Source organism: Tursiops truncatus, chromosome 10 (assembly GCF_011762595.2).
Source record: "Tursiops truncatus isolate mTurTru1 chromosome 10, mTurTru1.mat.Y, whole genome shotgun sequence".
NCBI classification, from domain to species: domain Eukaryota; kingdom Metazoa; phylum Chordata; class Mammalia; order Artiodactyla; family Delphinidae; genus Tursiops; species Tursiops truncatus.
Genome location: NC_047043.1, coordinates 64,100,391 through 64,116,320, shown reverse-complemented (window position 1 = coordinate 64,116,320; position 15,930 = coordinate 64,100,391). Strand labels below are relative to the sequence as shown.

The window sequence follows — 15,930 nt, the reverse complement described above, 5'->3', positions numbered from 1 at the left end:
TTCACCTGTCACCATGCTATCTGTATACATGCTTTTATATTCTCAGAGGGCAACGCTCCCTTGCAGATGCTAGTACAACAGTAATGAAGAGGTAGTCATTCTTAGGTAGGACCTTAGCCATTCTAAGGTAAATGAAAACTGAAATGCACACTTTAAAAACTTTCAAGGGCAGAGTTCCCTCTCTCTCTTATTCCCCAGTCCCATTAAAGGAAGCATAAAAGGAAGAGAAAGGTTTCAGTGCATGCGACTATTTCCACAAGAAAGGCCTTGGCACGGTGATGGGCAGGGAGGAGTATGTGGGCTGAAGAGGGTGTCCTAAGGGGCACAGAGCCCTCCCATCTGACCCGGTCTTCAACTCTGAGAATCCTGAGGCCACGGTGCAAGGCCCTTCAAGGGCCCCTACGGCTCCTCCATTTGGCCACAGGTTAAACTAATCTCTCCCTCAGACTTTGTGGCCCCTCTGGCCTCCACCAGGCCCGCCTCAACCTCGCGTACAGTCACTCTCTCTCATTTTCAGTCTCTTCTTTTCTACCAGGCGACATGCCCCAGAGTAAATCACTCCCTGTCGTTTCCAGAGACCTCCAAGGGATTTTCCATCATAATAATCAAAGACCAATCCCAGTGGGTTTCCATGGGTTCCGGTTCACCCTGACTTCCGGGGCGTACTCTCTTTCTCTTGTCTCTGAGGCAGGCCAGGAGGCCGTGGTCCCCAGCGCATCTGGCGAAAACAGCTCTCCAAGGATAAGCACAGAAGTCAAGTCCCTTGAAGAGCCAGGCTGGTCTTTCATCACAGGGAAAGGAAGGGCGACTAGGCACTCAAAGGTAAGACAAGTGGAGAAGCCAGCGCCCTGGGAAACTCCTCGAGATACCCGGAAATCCCGAACCCATTCGCGAGGACCCGACGGCTCCCCAGCCCCCATCCCCCACCTTCACCTCACCCCGCTCCAGCCCGCCCTGTCCAAACCCCTCCGGCCTCCACCTCTGAGGGCCGGCTCGCGCCCGAACTGGGTGGGGTTGCGGGATCTGCCTCGAGGCCACTTGGTCCCGCGGAGGCAGCCTAAGCTGCGTGGCCACGCCCCCCAGGGCGCGCTCTGACCAATGAGAGTTACTCCTCGCCCCCTGGGCCCCGCCCCCGCTGCGGCAGGCTACTAACGGTTTTAACGGTCCTAACGGTTTCAACCGTTAACCATTTAATCGTGGGCCTGGCCTGCTAATCTACATTTCGCCGGGCACCAACACACCCACCCACGCGCACCTCACGAGATGGACCCTCCCACCTCCACACTCACACCCTGCAGTCCACCCACCCCTCACCAGGCATCCTTAGCCGATGAAGACCCTCTCAGTAGTCAACGCACAGTAGTTATAGATGGCTGGCTAAGTCATGAAATGGGATGAGATCACCAATGAAGGAGTATGGATGGAAAACAGATTGTATTGAGTCCTAGGACACACAACGTTTAGAGGCTTTAGATGAAGAAAAAGCAGCAAAGGAGCCAGAGTGGGAGTGGTTAGGGATAGGGGAGGAACCCCAGGAGAGTGAAGTGCTGTGGAAGCCACCTGGACCATCCTTCAAAGAGGAGGAGGTTAGCTGTGTCAAATGCTGCTGATGAGTCAAGGAAAATGAGGAGTGAGAATTAATTATTGGTGACCTGGAAGGGAGCAGTTTTAGTGATGTAGTGGGGACAAAAACCTGATTGGTGTGTGGTTTCAAAAGACATTGCTGATAAAGGACTAGTATCCAAAATCTATTTAAAAACTCAACAATAAAAAAATTAAGTTGGCCGAAGAGCTAGACACCTCCCCAGAGAAGATACACAGATGGCAAATAAACATATGAAAAATGCTCAACATTGTATGCATTAGGGAAATGCAAAATAAAACAGATAACACTATGCAACTTTAAGAATTGCCAAAATCCCAGAATGCTGGAAACACAAAATGCTGGTGAGGCTGTGGAGCAACAGGAACTCTCATTTGTTGCTGATGGGAAAGCTGAATGGTACAGCCACTTTGGAAGATGTTCTGGCAGTTTCTTATAAAATTAAATATACTCTTACCATATGATCCAGCAGTCATGCTCTTTGGTATTTACCCAAAGGAGTTGAAAACTTTTGCCCACACAAAAACCTGCACATGGATGTTTATAGCAGCTTTATTCATAATTGCCAAAACTTGGAAGCAATCAAGTTGTCATCTTCAGTAGGTGAATGGATAAATAAACTGTGGTACATCCAGACAATGGACAATTATTCAGGACTAAAATATCTATCAAGCTATGAAAAGACATGGAGGGAACTTAAATGCATTTTACTAAGTGAAAGAAGCCAATCTTGAAAAGGCTACATACTGCAGGATTCTAAACAGTATGACATTCTGGAAAAGGCAAAACTATGGAGATAGTAAAAAGATCAGTAGTTGCCAGGGGTTAGAGGGGGAGGGTGGGCTGAATAAGTTGAGCACAGAGGATTTTTAGGGCAGTGAAACTATTCTTTTTGATACTATAATGGTGCATACATGTCATTATACATTTGTCCAATCCCATAGAAGGAACAACACCAAGAGTGAACTCTAAGGTAATCTATGGACTTTGGGTGATAATTCTGTGTTGATTTAGGGTCAGCATTTATAATAAATGTACTATTCTGTATGTGTGGGAGCAGGAGGTATATGAGAAATCTATGGACCTTCCACTCCATTTTGCTCTGAACCAAAAACTATAAAAAAAAGTCTATTAAAAAAATAAATTAAAAAAAAAGAGCAAGAGGAGAGATTTGGCATATCCATACAATGGAAAACTACTAAGCAATAAAAAGGAATGAACAACTGATAGGCACAGTGACATGGATAATTCTCAAAATAATTATGCCAAGTGAGAGAAGACAGACACACAAAAGAATACATACTGGATGATTCCACTTACATAAAGTTCTAGAAAATGCAAATTATAGTGACAGAAAGCCAAACAGCAGTTTCCTGAGTGCCATATAGAAGGAATACTAATGGGCAGAAAGAAACTTTGGGGTGTGGATATGTTTACTACCTAGATTGTGGTTATGTTTCATAGATGTATACATAGATCAAAATGTGTCAAGTTGTACAATTTTTTTTGTTTTTTGGCGGTGCCCCGTGGCTTGTGGGATCTTAGTTTCCTGACCAGGGATTGAACTTGGGCCCTCGGCAGTGGAAGTACAGAGGCCTAACCACTGGACTGCCAGGTAATTCCCTCTACAACTTTTTGACTTACCATTTTTAAGATTTATCTCTGTGGATTCAAGTATCTGTAGCCAGACCTACTAGAGAATGGACTTGAGGATATGGGGAGGGGGAAGGGTAAGCTGTGACAAAGCGAGAGAGAGGCATGGACATATATACATTACCAAACGTAAGGAAGATAGCTAGTGGGAAGCAGCCGCATAGCACAGGGAGATCAGCTCGGTGCTTTGTGATCGCTGGGAGGGGTGGGTTAGGGAGGGTGGGAGGGAGGGAGACGCAAGAGGGAAGAGATATGGGAGCATATGTATATGTATAGCTGATTCATTTTGTTGTAGAGCAGAAACTAACGCACCATTGTGAAGCAATTATACTCCAATAAAGATGTTAAAAAAAAAAAGTATCTGTAGCCAATTTATAGTAACTCCATTATTTCGTTGTTTGATTATAGGCCAATTTTCTCATTGTCCTCTTGATAAACATTCAGCCTGTTTATAGTTTTTCCCCTATACAGATACAGCAATGAACATTTTTGTAGTTGTGAATACATGTGAAAGGGGATCTCCAGGGTTACTATACTAATAGAGTGGACTTTCTGGCTAGTAGGGCTTGTGCCAGTGACAAAGCCCTACTGAGTGTTTCCTGTTTTTGAACTTTTCGTTGGCAGAGTTTTAGAGGCTAATCGCCAGCTTCTTTGGGTTAGTAAAAGGAGTGAACTGTTCATGTCCCTGTGTTATAAATGAGAGAGACAATAATCTGCCCAAGGCTAGCTTGGGATGGAACCATGGTGTCAGATACTTTCATGCTGCTTCTTTTGCTCCTCTGTTATGCTCTCTCCTCCTTCACTTGGGCCCTTGTAACATTCACCAACATTTGCCACCAGTTAGTGTTCCCAGTCACCACAAACTCCTGAGAAGTTGATAGAGCCTTATTCTGAAGCAGCATTTTTATCCTAAGAGCTACCAGCCCCTTTAGCATTTCTTCTAACTCCATGAAATGTTATAAATTTATATCCCTGGCAGTATGGTTGAAGTTTAAAAAATGCAGGATTTGCCTTTAAAATATTCGCTATTTCATTGACTGTGAGCTCATCAGACTCCACTGTGGAGCCTTATATGTTTATATAAGAACTCTCCCAAGCTGTTAATGCTGAGGGACAGATTTCTCTCAGAGAGAAGTAAGAATAGAGCAGGAAGCACAAAGGGGTAGCAGGCTGGGCTCTACCTCAACAATCAGGAGCATTGTGTAGTCACAACATCCCTTTGTCACTAAGCAACAAGAAGTTGACCTGCTGAGATGCTCTTTCTCCAGAAGTAACCTCAAAAAGACAAGAGGAAAGTTTGCCTTTTCTGCTCGTTTCCCAGAAAGATGCAAAGTGCTTTAGTAGGCTCCTGGGTAAGAGTGTACTTTACATTAATCCTAGCCCCTGGCCCTGGGGTAGTACCTGAAATATGAATTACTCATGAGAATAAAGTGAGAATGGTTTCATCCAGCATCCAGGCTAGAGGAGGACCCCAAACTGCCCACTCCCCCTCTGCCATTATGAGGTCCCCCTACAGCTTATCTAGTCTTCCTGACACCATGCCCTCTTCCATGTGTCCTGGTCTCATGCCTGGATTAGCTGATCCTCTTAGTCCTCTAGCCACCCCATTTATTCCCAGTCCTTTGTTTGATCCCCCCAAACTTCTGTAGTTTGACTGCTCTCTAGACTGGGAACATCTTGAGGCTAAAGACTGCCTTCTACTATCTGTATGTCCCATGCCTGGAATACAGTAAAGGCCCAGTAAATACTGTTGAAATAAACTGAATAGAGAGAAAGGAGTGTTTGACAATAGTAGAAGGATGGACAGACGAGTTGGATGACCCAAGCACTCAGTGGGATGAAAAGATAAAGGGCTTCCCAGGCACGCTTAGGAGCCCACTTTGATGGCCAGAGGCCAGCTGGGAACAGATTCTTTCTGCTCAGGACTATGATCATGGCGTGGACTAGACACATTGTCCTCTCCAGGGGGTATTCAGGACAGTGAGGTTGGGCCATAAGAGTTCCCAGGACAGACATGGTCATCCATGTTGTCAGCCTAATGACATCAGCACAGTACAGCTTCTTATACCCCCAGTAGGTGCTCATTTCTGTCTTCTGCCAGTCCTTGTCTCTGAAATTCTCTCCAGAAGGTATCCACTGTTGGTAAAGTACTTCTTTGGGAAAGTTCATCCTTTGTTTAAGTGCTCCAGTTTCAGAGGGTGCCCTACTTGCCCCAGAATAACGAAGTGTGTAGCAAACAGGTGTTCGTGACTTTGTCAATAGATGCAGAATATGTATCCATTTAATCCTGGCTTTTCAGTGACCCTTGACCTCTATTAACAATGCAGGGAAGACAATGAAGGGGACTTCCTCTCAGATCCCCCAGGGAAGGACCATGCTACTAGATGGTGGCCCTGTTCTCAAAACTCTGCTCAGTGCTTCCTAAATCACCCTAACTCAGAACCTGTCTGGTCCCCTTCCCTGCTGAAGTCTTCCCTTGCTCTTGGAAGAGAATCCATGTTCCTAACCCAGTCTAGGTCCTGTCCCTCCCTGACCTCACCTTACTTCTCCTTGTCTTGCTCACAGCCTTTTAGTCAATAAGGCCTCTTTTTTTTTTTTTTTTTTTCGGTTCTTCCAACACAACTCTGTCTCTGGCCTCTGAATCTTTGCACTTGCAGTTCTCACCACATAGAATGCTCTTCTGCTGCCCCTCACATGGCTGACTCCTTCAAGTACCATGCCCATTGTCATGAGATGCTGTCCCTACTCCCTGTCACTCGATCTAGTCATCAGGTTCTTTCTTTCCTGACTCTATTCACTTGTCTTACTCCCTCACCAGAAGGAAGGTTGATAGAGGCAGGGTCTTTCTGTCTTTTCACTGCTGTGTGTGTCCCCAGCCCATATTAGGACCCTATTGAAGAAAGAAAGAGAGAGAGAGAGAGAGAAAGGAAGGAAGGGGGGGAGGGAGGGAGGGAGGGTGAGAGGAAGGAGGGGAGGAAGGAAGGAAGGCACCCTTTCCTTACAGACATAACCCTCCCAGGTGGGCCAGCACAGCTGAGGCCAACTGTTCTAATGGTGGATGGAGACACCTCTCTTGGCGCCTCTCCAGGGTGTCCCTCCTTCTCTGATTCTTTTTATTCTGTCAGGAACTCCCAGGAGAGCCTTCTAGCCTGGGGGCTCTGAGGTCTAGGACTCAGGGTGGGGGTTGGGGTGGGATTCACCCTCAAGCCTGCCTTGTTACAGCACAACAGTGGCTTCTATGGGCACTACAGAGGCCAATTCAAGAGTGAAAGTGCTCGAGAATATCGCCTTGCAGCCAAGCCCCAGCCCCCAGCAGTGTTCCTGCAGCGCTGTCAGGTACGAGGCAGCCCTGGGTGCAGCTGCCACGGCTGAGCCAGATTCTGCTTCTCTCAGGCCCCAAGAGCAATATCCTCAACCTTAACGCAACTGGACTGACACTTGAGGCCAGCCTATCCCCAGGACTTGCATGAGGCCTGGCCCCTCTTCCCTGAAATGTCAGGTCCTCCCCCTACAGATACATGGGTGGAGAAGAGCCAGTACCAGGCTGGACAGTTTTGCTCACTGCTCCTTCTAAATGGAGGAAGAGTCAGGGTCCAGGTGGGGTGGGTGGTCATGGAGAGAGAGCCTCCAGAACCCAAGAAGTAAGCCTTGAGTTTTGCAGACGGCTGTCCTTCAGCACAGATTCCTTGATGCCATGAAAGTCAATGGTCTAGCTCACAGGCAGCCTCGTAGTCCAGGGGCTCAGGAGTGAGTAGGAGGCCTCCTCTGGTCAGTAAAACAGCATAGAAAGTGGCAGGTGTCCGCCCCCATGCCTAACCAAGGAGGACTGGAAAGGAGTGATGGCAGAATCGGCCTAGGGTGGCTGGAAAAGGCTTCCAGATAACAGGAGAGGGACGCAGGGCTGCAGGCCCTCCACTGCTTCCAGGCCTGGAGACAAGGAGGGGACACTGAGCATAGTCAGGGTCCCAAAAGTAAAAAGCCCACTCAAAACAGAACTCAGGAGGGTATACATATAAAGGAGTAGGTGTGGGAGCTTCAGGGAAAGGCATTCTCACAGGATGGTAACAACCAAGTGGTCAGTACTGCTGGGCTTTAAGGAACAAGGGGAAGGCATGGCTCCTAGAACCCAGATGGAGAGAGTGGTATGGAGAGGGCTCTCCTGAGAGAAGTGGTGATTTCGGGTAGAGAGACACAGCCAGGTAGGGGCGGGCCCGGAAGGGAGCCAGGAGAAGAAACACCTCCTCCCTCCTTCCCTCCATCTCCTTTCCAGGCTTCCTTTCAGGTCAGAGGGAAGTCAACCTGGTGAGAAGTGTGCTCACATCAGACTCCTGGGAAAGATCAGGGTGGAGGAGGGCTGAGAGGGACCTGGAGGTGTGCCTGGAACATGCTCCGCCCACTGCAGCTTCTTGTTTCCCAGCCTCTAGCCAGGTCCTACTTGACTGGCCATCTGGATTCTCTACAAATTGCTTTCCCAGGCCAAGAGCAGGGTCCTGGAGTCTGCCATGCTACAGAGCCTGAACTTCCTTAGCATGCCCAGTTGGAACGGCTGCCTGGTACTGCCTACTGAGCAAGGCCCAAATGCAACTCCAGACTGCTCGTCTGGGGCCACCTCCCTTGAGAGAGTGATGAGATCTGCCTAGTACAGGGACAGAGGTAACCTGGGCACTTCCTGCTGGGTGTCTGTAGTAGTCCTCAGTGGCAGCCCTCATCCCAAAGACCTGAATGTCCTCTTAGTCTGTCCCCCAGCAACAGAGTAGAGGACATATTTGGGGACATATTTTGATTGAAGTGAAGTCTTGTTACATGTTGGCATTATCAGCAACCCCAAAATAGCATGGTCTGTGTATCTTGGGCTTAGGTTGTACAAATGCCAAGTCTGACCCTTTCTAGATCTAAAGCTGTTTTAATTAGTGGGACTACTCAGGGAAGGTGCACATTCTTTTTTCTTATTTGCTGAGAGATACCAAGTGTCAGCTGGCTGACTGCAGCTATTCTTGTTGAAAACCTTTCCAAGATGTAGCAGCCACTTACCTTTAGTTTGGGGCAGGTAGAAATTTTGTCATTCAGATGCAAGAAGATTCTTTTTTCTTTTTATTCTTCTTTTTCTTTTTTTCTTCTAAACCAGATTAGTTTATTTCTGGCCTTCACCTGTCTGACTCTTGGGAAATGTAATCCTGGTCTTGTTTGTTCTTAAGGTCAGGCCAGAGTGCCAGGGCTCATGGTTGGAGGCAGGTCCTTCGTTGGTGGTGCCGTGATTGCTGTGTCTCTGCCTCTGCCCCACCCCCCACCATGCCTCAGTCTGCCACAGGGACTCCTCACTCAGTACCCCACTAATTGCACACTGCCCAGCCTCCAGAGAGGCCCTTAGTCCTCCCACAGGCAAACATTGACCCATCCCAGGAAACCTACTTCTCTTCCAAGGCCTCTTTAGCTCAAACCCTAGCCCAAGCCCTACCTGCTCAGAGACCATGGATTTTACCACCTGAGTGGAAAAGGAGCTTTAGATTGTTTAGAAGCAAAGATGCAGGTGAAATTCTCCTCAGGGACAAGAATACTTAGAACTGCCTGGGTGGAGAGGAAATTACTGCACTTTTCACTAGACTCCCACAGTTGTGAGAATAAAACTCAAGTCAGTGGGAGTCGATAGATGATCCTGTCACTGTAAGAATAGTGAGTTTCCAAATTCAGACCTGCCTCCAACAGCAGAGGCATCCACATTCTAGGGCTGTGTACAACTTTAAAGCTAAGGGTAGAGATGGGGGAGGGATTGGGGGGGCAACTGGAACATGCCCCAGACCTCCAGATTTTTTAATTGAAATTTTTTTTGAGATGGTTGTAGATTCAGAAACAGTTGTAAGAATTAGTAAAGAGAGATCCCTTTTATGCTTTGCCCAGTTTCCCCCAATGGTAACATTTTGCACATCTATAGTAAAATATCACAACCAGGACGCTGACATTGTTGCAATCTACCTATTTCATTCAGATTTCCTCATTTGTGTGTGTGTATTAAGATCTATAAAATCTTGGAATTCTCTGGTGGTCCAGTGGTTAGGACTCCACGCTCTCACTGCTGAGGGCCTGTGTTCGATCCCTGGTCAGGGAACTAAGACCCCACAAGCCACGTGGCATGGCCATAAAAACCCATAAAAATCTATAAAATCTTTTTTAAATTAATTTTAATAACAGTATAGCTGATTTACAATGTTGTGTTAGTTTCTGCTGTATAGCAAAGTGAATCAATTATACATATACATATATCCACTCTTTTTTAGATTCTACTCCCATATAGGTCGTTAAAGAATATTGAGTAGAGTTCCCTGTTCTATACAGTAGGTTCTTATTAGTTATCTATTTTATATATAGTAGTGTGTATATGTCAATCCCAATCTCCCAATTTATCCATTCCCCCTGCTTTCCCCCTTGGTAACCATAAGTTTGCTTTCTATATCTGTGACTCTATTTCTGTTCTGTAAATAGGTTCATTTGTACAATTTTTTTAGATTCCACATATAAGTGATATCACATGATATTTGTTGTTCTCTGTCTGACTTACTTCACTCTGTATGACAAGTTCTGGGTCCATCCATGTTGCTGCAAATGGCATTCTTTCTTTTTATGGCTGAGTAGTATTCCATTGTATATATGTATCACATCTTCTTTATCCATTCCTCTATTGATGGGTATTTAGGTTGCTTCCATGTCCTGGCTATTATAAATAGTACTGCAATGAACATTGGGGTACACGTATCTTTTTGAATTATGGTTTTCTCCAGATATATGCCCAGGAGTGAGCTTGTTGGATCATATGCTAGTTCTATTTTTAGCTTTTTAAGTAATCTCCATACTGTTCTCCATAGTGGCTGTTACCAATTTAAATTCCCACCAACAATGTAGGAGGGTTCCCTTTTCTCCACATCCTCTCCAGCATTTATTGTTTATAGATTTTTTCATGATGGCCATTCTGACTGGTGTGAGGTGATGCCTCATTGTAGTTGTGACTTGCATTTCTCTAACAATTAATGATGTTGAGCATCTTTTCATGTGCCTCCTGGCCATCTGTATGTCTTCTTTGGAGAAATGTCTATTTAGATCTTCTGCCCATTTTTTGATTGGGTTGTTTGTTTTTTTGATATTGAGCTGCATGAGCTGTTTGTATATTTTGGAGATTAATCCCTTGTTGGTCACTTCATTTGCAAGAGAAAAAAAAAGATCTATAAAATCTTATCACCCGTGTAGGTTTGTGCATCCACCACCACAGTCAAGATACTGACCAATATCACAAGGATCCCTGGTCCTGCCCTTTTTTTTTTTTTTTTCGCGGTACGCGGGCCTCTCACTGTTGTGGCCTCTCCCGTTGAGGAGCACAGGCTCCGGACGCGCAGGCTCAGCAGCCATGGCTCACGGGCCCAGCCGCTCCGCGGCATGTGGGATCCTCCCGGACCGGGGCACGAACCCGCGTCCCCTGCATCGGCAGGCAGACTCTCAACCACTGCGCCACCAGGGAAGCCCGTGGTCCTGCCCTTTTATACCCATCAGCCTCTCATTCCTCCACCCTTCCCCTGTCCCTAACTGCTATTTTTCCTCCATTTCTAAAATTTTGTGACTTCAGAAACGTTATGTGAATGGAATGATACAGCATGCAACCTTTGGGGAATGGCTTTTCTTGCTCAGCATAATTTCCTGAAGATTCCTCCAAGTTGTGTGTATCAACGGTTCAATTTCCATTACTGAGTAGTATTCTGTGGTATGTATATAGCAGTTTACTTAACCATCCATCTATGAAAATGTATCTGGGCTGATTCCAGTTTTTACCTCTTACAAATAAAGTTGCTATGAACATTTGTGTACAGGTTTTTGGGTGAACATAAATTTTCATTTCTTTGGAATAAATACCTAGGAGTGCAATTGCTGGGTCATATGATAGTTGCATTTATTTATTTATTTTTAATATTTTATTTATTTATTTGGCTGCACCGGGTCTTAGTTTCGGCACACGGGATCTTCGTTGCCGCGTGAGGGATCTTTAGTTGCAGTATGCAGGATCTTTTTTTTAGTTGTGGCATGCGGGATCTTTTTATAGTTGCAACATGCAGAATCTTTTAGTTGCGGGCATGCAGACTCTTAGTTGCGGCATGTAGGATCGTGTTCCCTGACCAGGGATAGAACCTGGCCCCCTGCAATGGGAGCTCAGAGTCTTAGCCATTGGACCACCAGGGAAGTCCCCGTAGTTGCATTTAAGTTGTTTGTTTGGTTTTTTAATGTGGATGGAAATTTTTTTTAATTGAAGGAAAGATTCTTTAAATTCTATAGCACTTTACAATTTTCAAAAGTTTCACACACGATTTCATATAATCCCATAATAACTTTTTTTCTCCTACCCCTATATTGTACCTCCTGCATGTTAAGTTTTTTTTTTTTTAATTGTCAAACTGTTTTCCAGAGTGGCTGTTTCACATTTTACATTCCCACCTGCATTGAGCAAATGATTGTATTTCTCTGCATTCTCACCAACATTTGGTGTTGTCTCTATTTTTTATTTTAGCCATTCTGATTGATGTGTCATGATAGCTCACTGTGGGGTTTTTTTGGTTTTTTTTTTGAGTGTGTTGGGTCGTCATTGCTGTGCGCAGGTTTTCTCTAGTTGTGGTGAGCGGGGGCTACTCTTCGTTGTGGTGTGCGGGCTTCTCATTGTTGTGGCTTCTCTTGTTGTGGAGCACAGGCTCTAGGCACGCAGGCTTCAGTAGTTGTGGCACGTGGGCTCAGTAGTTGTGGCTTGCAGGCTCTAGAGCGCAATCTCAGTAGTTGTGGCACACGGGCCTAGATGCTCCATGGCATGTGGGATCCTCCGGGGCCAGGGCTCGAACCCGTGTCCCCTGCATTGGCAGGCAGACTCCTAACCACTGCACCACCAGGGAAGCCCTCTCACTGTGGTTTTAATTTGCATTTCCCTAACATTCAGTGATGGTGAACATCTTTTCATGTGTTATTTGCCATCTGTATATCCTCTTTGAAGAAATGTCTTCATGTTGTTTGCCCATTTTCTAATTGGAATTTTTATTTTGCTGTTCAGTTGTGAGAGTTCTTTATACATTCTAGATACTAGTCCTTTATTGGATATGTGATTTGCAAATATTTTCTCTCAGTCTGTAACTTGTCTTTTCATCCTCTTCACATGGACTTTCACAGAGCAAAACTTAAAAAAAAATTTTGATGAGGTCTAATTTGTTGATTTTTTTTTCTTTTATGGCTCTTGCTTTTGGTGTCATATCTAAGAACTCTTTGCCTAGCTCTAGATTCTGAAGATTTTCTATTTTTTTCCTGAAAGGGCTCTGGGTTTTTAATCTCTTGTGTCAGTTTGCTTTATGAGGAATGAAAGGTAAGGCCAGCTGGCTTCCTACCTTCATGGAGCTTTCATTCGATTTGGAGAACACCAGCTGTCTAAGGCAGGAGGTCCCAATAGGGGAGCTTGTTAAAGGCTCCACCCCGAAGATTCTGGTTCAGGGATCTGGGATGGAGCTAGCCCCTGACTTTTATCTAGCAACTTATTGTCAGCCATTGCTCATACCCCAACCCAGCCAAGATTGGACTCACCAGATCAGGTACTTCATTCTGGTCCGCAGCAGGAGAAGCTGAGTGGCTGAGGTGGAGGGACCCTGGGGGCAGAGACCAGGCACAAAGGCAAGGTGGACGGTCTTGGGAGAGATTCCTGCTGAGGTCTAGGGGCCTGAGAGGTGGTCTCTCTCTGCCTGGGGATGGAACATGGCTCTCTGGCCCCAACTGGGCTAAAGCAAATGCCCTGGGGATCTTCTGTCCCTGTTCACTGATTTAACAGCAAATATATATTGAGCACAGTGCCAGGCTCAGTGTTGGAGTTATAGATGTGAGTAAAACAGACAGTAACCTTGCCCATGAGGTGCTTGTGTTCTAGTCAGGGGCATCAGATGGTAAACAGCAACATAATACATAGTAATACAGTATGTTAGAAGGTGAAAAATGCTGGGTTGGGGTGATGGGACTGCTGGTGTAGTAGTGGTCAAGGAAGACCTCCCAAGAGGTAGGTGAGAGGGAGTCATGGCCAGCTGGGAGAAAAGTCCCAGGCAGAAGTAACTGGTAGTACAAAGGTCCAAGGTGAAAGTAGCTAGTGTATTTGAGGAACAGTGAGGATGCCAGTGTGGCTAGAGGTAATGGAGGAATCAATATCATGTGGATCTCATGGACCACTATGATGACTTTGACTTTTATAAACATGAGGAACTGTTGTGGATTTTTGGCAAACAAGGAGTGTGATCTGATTTACATATTAAAACAGTTATTCTGCCTGCTAAGAGGACAATAGACTGGAGAGGCAAGCTTGGAAGTAGGGACACCAAGTGGGAAGCTCTTGCAGTAATTGAGGCATGAGGGGAAGGTGGCTTAGACCAGAGAAAGCAGCGGCTATGCTGAGAAGTGGTCTGATCCTGGGTACATATTGAAGGAAGTATCAGCAGGATTTCCTGGCACACTGGATGTAGAGTGTGAAAGAAAAGAATCAAGGGGACTCCGAGGTGTTTGGCAAGATCTAGCTGCCATGACCTGAGCTGGGGGAGGCTATAGGTGGGGTGGTTTTGGGGAATGATCCATGTGTCTGGAGATGCCCGTTAAGACATTTACATGGGAATATGGAGCAGGTGGTTGGCTAGTGAGTCTGGAGTTCGGGAGAGAGCTCAAGCTCTAAAGAGAAATTTCAGTTTCCAGGTGGTATTTAGGGCCAAGAGGCTGGGTTGTTGATGAGAGAGTGAAAGAGAGGAGGAGAGAGCTGGAGCCTAGTCCTGGATGATCTAAAGGACCCAATGTGAAACTTAAACCACTGCCCCACTAACGGCAGGATGTCCTGGAAAATGCCTCAGCCCCTTCCTCAATCAGTGGCCCCAGAGGCTTCTGCTTTGAGAGCAAGCGCTGGGATGAGATGTTCCAGGAATGAGGTGTTGCTTTAATTTTTATCTGCCCTTTCAGTGTGTTGGCAGTTTAGCAGTTTAAGGATGGTGGCTCCTGGCAACTTCCCTCCATTATGGGGCCCTGAGTTAGCATCTTGGGGACAGGTAAGCATCATCTTTCCCCATTCACCTTCTTTTTCACTGTCTTTCTAGGAGCCAGCTCAGCAACATTTCTTCTCCAAGCATGACAACCGCACTTCCTTTGACAAAGTGAGTGCTAGAGAGAGGAAGGAAAATGGGCAGACTCCCAGCCTAGGTTGAAGTTGAGGTAGGGTGGAGGGGAAAAGACATTGCAGGGAGAGAGGGCTCTTTATACAGACAGAGGAGTGTCTGTCTTCCTGACAACCTCTTTCTTCTGGGAAACAGCCCATTCTACAAACAGATGTACCTCTGCTTTGGTTTCCCCCACCAGCTTGCCTGACAATGTGCAAATATCTTAGGAACCACTGACTTTCTGGGGCCTTCATTCACTCTGGAATGGAAGGCATGACTGGCCAAAGAGGCTGGGGTCCAGGCCAGGGAGGCCAGGCACAGGCCAGGCATCACCAGGCAGGCTTGGGTATAGGAGGGGCCCAAGGAATTGCCTGGTGCCAGGACTGTGGGCCAAGGGCCCATACCGTTGAGGAGGGCCCCTACTGCCTGCTACAGGGAATCGGAAGGCGGAAAGACCTGGAGCGCCTGTGGCAGCAGCACACCTTCCTGCGCTGGGCACCCTGTGAACTGGAGTTGCGCCAGCCACGGCCCCTTGAATCCTCCTACCAGGCTGATTTCCGGTCAGGGCCAGGACTCAGTGACCTCCCCCAGCGCCTTGCCCACTTTGTGCAGATCCAGCCTTCCCGTGCCAGCACCACCTACCAGCAGAACTTCTGCCAGCCATCCCGTGGTAGCCATTGTGGCAGTGACAACATGGGGCCCCAGGCCCCAGTCACCAACACACTGCCTGACCTCCCAGGGATCCCAAGACCCAAGCTGCTGCAGCATTACCTTCATGCTGGGGTCTCTGAGTGTCTAAACTGGTCCAGAACATTAAACAAGGACAGCTAACTCAGTGGCCTGTCTGTGCTTGCAGCCCAAGAGATCTCAGCGGCTGGAGAACAGTAAGGCACAGCCAGGCCCTGCGCCTGGCTCCTATGTTGCTTGTGCCATGGAGCCTTGTGCAGCCTTGTGCTGGTTGGGGGAGGTGCTGCCTGGGGAGTCTTGCCAGTGAGTGAGAAGAGGTAAGGCCTGCAGGAGGCTAATGGTCCAGGAAGGTTACCTTGGCCACAGCAGGTGGGTTCCAGGACCCCAAATCCATTCTTGCCACAAACTCAACTGTGAACCCCTTGCAATCAGTACGGCTGCAGGGAAAGCAGAGTCAATGGTCCCTACTAGTGGGCAGCAAAGACTGGAGGAGGAGGCAAGGGCTGGCAGCTTTGCTTTTTCTGGGATGCTACTGCCTCTAGGGGTCTGGTGAGTGGCAACACAGTCATGCCTAAGAGACAGCTTCACCACAGCTGGGACAGAGGGACAGCCCCCACTGGACACACACCCCGCCCCCGCCACCGGAGGTGAGCAGAGGCTTTGAGGATGCTGTGTGATGTGAATCTTGAGGTCATCCTGATCCTATGGTATTTTGTTGCAGTTTTCTGAGCTCTTCTATGGTCTTGCTGTGAGTGCCCTCTAACAGCCAGGGCAATAGGGGATGGGGGGTCATCCTACGTC

At 47.0% G+C, this 15,930-nt stretch overlaps 2 protein-coding genes across 12 annotated transcripts in view; one reads left to right on the top strand and one right to left on the bottom strand.

Annotated features, from left to right (window-relative positions):
• IHO1 (interactor of HORMAD1 1) overlaps nt 1-1,041 on the bottom strand; it is a 35,566-nt gene extending 34,525 nt beyond the window's left edge. For both annotated transcript variants that reach the window (XM_004319882.4, XM_073787936.1), the window contains exon 1: nt 939-1,041. The gene's annotated coding sequence lies outside the window, so the exon portion shown is untranslated. The remainder of the gene's footprint in view (nt 1-938) is intronic.
• CIMIP7 (ciliary microtubule inner protein 7) lies at nt 452-15,314 on the top strand. 10 transcript variants are annotated; one of them, XR_012324009.1, is made up of 4 exons: nt 684-822; nt 3,149-3,218; nt 14,383-14,439; nt 14,857-14,932. XR_012324009.1 is itself a non-coding variant. In XM_073787952.1 (4 exons), exons 1-4 carry the CDS (start codon nt 4,582-4,584, stop codon nt 15,271-15,273), a joined length of 615 nt encoding a protein of 204 aa, XP_073644053.1. In that variant the 5' UTR covers nt 3,505-4,581; the 3' UTR covers nt 15,274-15,309. The 10 variants fall into 10 exon arrangements, 3 of the variants coding, with proteins under 3 accessions (XP_073644051.1, XP_073644053.1, XP_073644052.1); XR_012324008.1 differs by lacking the exon at nt 684-822 and adding an exon at nt 10,866-11,000 and having other exon boundaries at nt 3,118-3,218; nt 14,857-14,879; XM_073787952.1 differs by lacking the exons at nt 684-822; nt 3,149-3,218 and adding exons at nt 3,505-4,608; nt 6,479-6,592 and having other exon boundaries at nt 14,857-15,309.
• The last annotated feature ends 616 nt before the right edge of the window (nt 15,315-15,930 follow it).